General features: G+C 48.3%; 1 protein-coding gene across 2 annotated transcripts in view; it reads left to right on the top strand.

The window, feature by feature from the left end:
* The first annotated feature begins 2839 nt into the window (after positions 1 to 2839).
* ADCY2 (adenylate cyclase 2) overlaps positions 2840 to 6000 on the top strand; it is a 235727-nt gene continuing 232566 nt past the window's right edge. For both annotated transcript variants that reach the window (XR_012629660.1, XM_074874654.1), the window contains exon 1: positions 2840 to 3226. Coding sequence is in view for 1 of the 2 variants with exons in the window: in XM_074874654.1 (XP_074730755.1) it covers positions 2996 to 3226 (231 nt within the window). In the remaining variant the exon portion in view is untranslated. The remainder of the gene's footprint in view (positions 3227 to 6000) is intronic.

Below are 6000 nucleotides of genomic sequence, written 5' to 3'. Positions count from 1 at the left end.
GCTACCTAAGGAAATTGGTCTCTAAAAACGCATGGCATTTCAACTTTAGCAATGACATCATTGTCATTTGACTGTAATAATGTTCATTTAGTTAAATGCATCCTGGAAAAAAAAAAAAAAAAAAAGAAGTCTTAATATGTCAGTTAAAAAGAAGAGCATTCAAATTAGAAGGTCAAATTCAGATTTAGGTACTGTGCAGTTTTAATTACCTTGTATATTAAATATATACTGTCTCTATATAGAATATGTATATTTTTATATATATACAGTCATTAATTACATGACAGTATGGTACTTTTTTCACTGTATCTTTGCCTCTAATTATAGATCTGCTCTAAGGACTGATGAGGGTTCTAGACATTAAGGTGTGCGATGTTCCTAGCTGGAGTTTGAAGAATGAATTGAAAGATGTAGGTTTCTAGTTTGGAGAGGGAAAGTAGAGGGGGTGAGTCCATCAGGTGAGCAAGTAAACGCAAAGTTAAATGGAAACGTAACTTGGTGCTTCCTCTTGATCAGCTGTTGAAGCACCTTATGTCTGGTCTTTCAGAAGAGAAACTTATGCTGAAGTCATTGTTCTGGAGTGGCATGAGACACCACTGGGCAACCTTTGGATTAATTAAGTTTTTGCTGTGGAATTATAATTTTATTTCCTGAGAAATTGCATGAGACTAATATAATGAGGAATTAGTTGTTGCAGGCATAAGATCTTACTGAAATAACAAACAAATGACATGATCATCATAGTAAACTCTTTGGAATGGCCTTTTCTGTTCAAGTCCAGAGAGGCGTAAAGTAGTGGAAAGCCACTAAAGCAGAATCAGCTGGAGTAAGAAAGACAACCAGTACTGTCATCTCTACTGTGTAAGCTTCAAGGACTATTTTGGGTATGGTCGTTGTATACATGGAACAGAGAACATTCTTCATTTTTCCTGTTCTGATGATCTTTTACACTTTTGTGAGTCTGTAGAGGATCATGTAATTATACTTGTATTGTAAATAAGTTCATATGTGATACTGGTCTTCCCATTCTTGAGAGATCAAAATGCAGATGCCTTCAAATGCCAAACATTGTGATCTGCTTTTAAAAGAAGTCCTATATTGTAATTCTGGTTTATCTCTTGATTTGTTTTAAACTCCCCTTGCTTATCCCACTATATATGTGTGTGTGACAGTGAGGGTGGCCAACTCCACAATTTTTGAAGTGACTGCAAGTAAAGCCTTTTCATGTTGCAAAAATTCTCACACCCACCTCTACTAACTCCTTCCCAGCAATTAATTCTGCCAGAATGTTCTCCCCACATAGATTTGTGTTCATCCTTCAATCTTATCACTGCTGCTTCTGAGAGTTTTTCACCCTCTCTCTCCCAGAACAGTAGGCGCAGTTGTAACTTTCCACTTCTTCCTCATCTGTTCCTTCTGCCCCAGCAAGCATTTCAGGGAAGGAAGAGTGGAAGCCAAGGAGCTTTTCTTCCTTCCAGCCAGCTGAGAGGAACAGCAGGCAGGGAATCTCAGGCCTCATCCTTGCTTCAAACCTGAGGAATCTAAGAACTGCAAGTGTATGTAACTGGGCTTCCGAGCTACATGTATTACTGGTTTCTCTGCTTTGTTACACTGCTGGGTGATGCACCTCTCCTTCTGGATAAAAACATGAACAGTGGTAGAGAAAGAAGGCAGCATTAGGCCTTAAAGGGGCAGTTTTGGTCTATACCATCCTAGTTACCTGCCTTCTCTTCCAGCTGGCTCATGGTTAGGCCTCTGCTCTAAATCTCTGATTTATGACCACTTACGGTAGCCCCAGTTTTTCTCCTTTTGTAGTACCGTAGTACTCCCAAAGTCCCACTTGCTCCTGGTGTTACTCCAGTCACCAGAGGCCACGCTTGGGACATTTAGGCCCAATAGCATCTGTGTTGCTTTGGTCTCTTCCTCTCCATGGCGCGCTGAGGCAGCCTGGAATCCCCTGGGGGATGAAGAATGTGGCAAAGCAACAGCAGAGGCTGGAGAGTGGGTCAGAGAGGAGTCTGTCGCGAGGGTAGGGACATTCAGTGTGGCAGTAGGCTGGGGAAGAACAACTGTGTGCATGTGCTTACAAAACTGGTAAATGCTGTGCATGATGGATAGGTAACTTCAGCGAGTTACACTTCCCGTTTGTTTCAAGTGACTACTTTGTTAGGAAAACTAACAAATACTCCAGTTTGTTTCAAGCACGTGCTTTGTTAGGAATAACTAAGTCCTTCAGAGCAAGGAAAGCCGCGGATAATGTATGTTATGCTGCTTCCTAACTTGAATGTCTGTTTCTGACAAAAATTGAGGTATGACTTTTAAAAAGGAGATTCAGCCTCCGGGAAAGGTACCCAGAGAAACAGACCTGCCAAGCCCTCAGCCCGTGGGAGTAATTTCAAAGGGATTTTCAAAGGTATCTCCCTGCTGCGTGGGGAGGTGCTGCCACGCACCCGCGGGAAGGCGCGGCGCGCCCCGCAGCTGCCTGGCGGCGGCCCCCGGGGGAGCCGGGCGGGGCCGGGGCCGCGGCACACGCCGTCGGGAGAGGCACCTGCGGCAGCACCGCGGGGGGCGGCGAGGTCCCGCGGCCGCGGGCAGGCGGGTGGCGGCCGGGTGGCGCTGCCCCGCGGGCACCTCCCGGAGCCGGGGCAAGGGCCGCTCTCACGGCCCCCCGCTCCCGCCGCCGCCGCCGGCCTCGGGCGCTCCCCTCCCCGGCGAGGAGGAGCGATCCTCCCGCCCCCACCGACGGAGGAGCCGGGCAAGGCGTGTGCGTGCGGGGGGGCGCCTTCCGGAGGCGCACCGAGCCCCGGGCTGGCTACGCGGCGGCGGCGGCGGCGGCGGCCGCCCGGCGCACCATGCCCATGCCCCTGCCGCCGCCGCCGCCGCCGCGGCTCCTCCTCTCCGCCTCCCGCACGGGAGCGCGCCCCGCTCCACTCCCCGGCTGCCTCCTGCAGCAGCGGCGGCGGCAGCGCTGAGGGAGTTGCGCGGGCTGTGCCCGATGTGGCAAGAAGCGATGATGATGAGGAGGAGACGCCGGTACCTGCTGGAGCGGGCAGAGCAGGCGGGCGGCGGCGGCTGCGGGGCGAGCGGCGAGCAGTCCCGCTCCCGGGACTGGCTCTACGAGTCCTACTACTGCATGAGCCAGCAGCACCCGCTCATCGTCTTCCTGCTCCTCATCGTGATGGGCGCCTGCCTGGCCTTGCTCGCCGTCTTCTTCGCCTCCGGGCTGGTAAGAGACGCCCTCCCGGGCTGGGACGCGCTCCCGCCGCCCGGCATCGCGGCTCCCGCCGACCGACCGGTATCCCCGCTCCCGCCGCCCACCCGGCATCTCCGCACCCGGCGCCCTCCGCCGGGTCGGGTCGGGTCGGGTCGGGACGGGACGGGGCGGGCGAGAGCTGGTGCTGCTGCTCCTGCGGAGGAAAGTTGGTGGCGGGAGGCGCCGGGGTGGCGGCGGGCAGCGGTTGCGGGGCCCGGGGACCCCTCCGCCCAAACTTTGCCGCCCGGTGTTTCGAGGCGCCGCTGGATCAGCGGCAGCGCGGCTGATGGGGCGAAAACTGAGTCAACAAGCGCATCGAGTTTAATTCACTTAATTCATTGGCTCTGCTCCCTTCCAACTGGCAGCCTGGCCGGATTGGCCTTTTCCGTGGCAGGGTTTAAATCGCCGCACAGAAATGCAGCCCGTACCGGTATCTGAAGTAACGTTTTTACGGCAAGTAAGCAGGGGCCGTTACCTCCTTGTTCCCCCCTGCCCCCCGTCGCCCCCCCCGGTCCCCCGTCCCCCTCATTAGACCGTTTTCTAGCGTTTGACCTATTTTCCCAAGAAAGCTTTTGGGGCAGCACAGCCTTCGTTTTTAAGGGAGGTGAAGTTTGGGCGGTCGGATACCTTCTCTGCATGTCCAGTGCGGCGCTTCCAGCCTTCGGGAGGAAAAATATGTCACAGCGGCAGATGACAGTCGGTTTCAGTTTATGTCACCCAGAAATCTGTGGCGTTTTGCCCTTGCGTTGAACGCAAAGGAAAAGCTGCAGAGGGCAGTAAAATTCTTGCTCCTTAAAGAGTTTTCCTGCTGTTAATGATTGGAGGCAGACTGTTTGCATTACTGTATACTTCGGAAGTAAAGAATGGGGATTTGAGGGGTCTCAGACTTTTTATCTTTTTTTTTTTTTTTCCTAAAAAAATCGTCTTCTGGAAAGCTAGAATAGAGCTAGTGGTCTCTAAGAGCGAGGATGAGTGGGTTAGTATAATCTAATGGATTCTCTTCTAGAGGCACTGCACGTAAGTGTTTACTTAAACAGAACAGAGAATCCTGCTTTATTGCTTGTTATGACCAAACTTTTGTCTTAAAAACTGCAGGAACTGCTTGCAGGATTAGCTAAACTTAGAGTTAATTGGTGGTTTATTTTCTTTTGTGTATTTTTATTAATTGTTTTTTGAGCTTTTCATTGAAAGTGCCATTCCTACTAAATACAGAACAGTTCTAGAAGAGCTAAAGTGAGGCCAGTAATGGTGATACCTCACAACTCAGTTGTTTGATGCCTAAGTGTTCCAGTTTTGGAGCTCTGTGTACAAAATACGGGTTTGACACTTTATCTCATTCTGGTGTGTTAATTCCGGTGCTTGTCCATCAGGGCTGGAGGGACCAATGATGGAAATGGAAGTCCATCAGATACTAAGGCTGAGGCATAGTTAGGTGTGGAGACGTACACAATACTTGCCTGCAGTCAAGGCATCAGAGCTTAGGCTTGACAGTGTTTAGCATGAAATTTCATACCTTTTGGTCACGGTGCAATCTATAGCTTGTTTACAAGTTGCACATGCTTATTTTCATAATTCCATTTCTTGAGGTAAGTCATTCACAGTAACAATAGTGGCATAACACTGGGCCCAGATCAAAGGACTGCTGAAAGTTATGGAAACAAAACTGTGAGCTGGCCAAATCTTGCCAGGCGTTACTACTTCAGAAAGAGTGAATTTTATAGTTCAGTCTGCATTTGGAATTCCAGACATACAGGAAGAGGAAAAAAAATGCTTTTAAAACCTTTTTCCTGAGCCTTTATCTTCCTGTGGCTAACAACTGGACGGGTGAGTGGAGAGAGAGGTGGGGTTCATCCTTAAAGTTTCCAGTCGATGGATGAAAGTAACTTCAGGCGGAGAGAAAGCTTGCCTGTATGAACTTCCAGCCACAGGATGTTGGACAAAATCCTTTGGAGCCCTGCCCAGAGTTTCACCTAAAACCATTTTATTATAGTCTAGCTCTGGTTGCATTTGTGATGAAAATATTCCTGAAGGTTTAGATTGGTTTCTCCTGCATCTGAATAAAGAATACTCTTTTTATATAGCTATTACTAAATCTTAGTAATTTTTTTTGTGCCTGATGATATAAAACGAGCAGTTGGGAGTGTCTGAGCCACAAGAGCCAATATTAATATCCTTGTCTTTATTTTGCACATCTAGTACATATGCAATTGTTTTGACAGAAGATTTAATTTTGTAGAGGAGGCTCAATGAAAGTGGAGTGAGATAGTTGTGTGTAAGTCTGTGCTCTGCATCTGAAGTTAAAGGAAATCTTTCTTAACAGTTGTTTCCTTTAGATTTCATACAAAGCAGTTAAGATTTTACTGACATTACTTAAGCCCGTTGTGGAAACAAGTCTCCAAAATGACTCACCATAACACTCGATTCGTATTTCTCTCTTGTACTTCGAAGAACAGCTTAGAACGCGGAATGTGGGATTGGACATTGTTAATCAAAGACGGATATTTGTAAGCCATGAACCATTTTTATGTTCTTTGCTTTCTTAAAAAAAACCCTGAAACTAGTGGAAGCGAGAGGCTTTCCTTCTATTTTAATTTTATTTGATTGTTAAAATATATCACTGTGATGTTTGAGTTGCCTCTTTTTTTTCCCAACATATTCTTAAGTGTTCCCAAACACAGCCAGCCACACAGGCATGTATTCCGCTTACTCAGCTGTTTCACCCTGTCAGAATACAAGCTGTAGCCTTC

Source organism: Strix uralensis, chromosome 1, assembly GCF_047716275.1.
Source record: "Strix uralensis isolate ZFMK-TIS-50842 chromosome 1, bStrUra1, whole genome shotgun sequence".
In the NCBI taxonomy this organism is placed as follows: Eukaryota; Metazoa; Chordata; class Aves; order Strigiformes; family Strigidae; genus Strix; species Strix uralensis.
The sequence above is the reverse complement of the archived record's forward strand: the minus strand, read 5'-3'. Positions and strand labels throughout refer to the sequence as shown.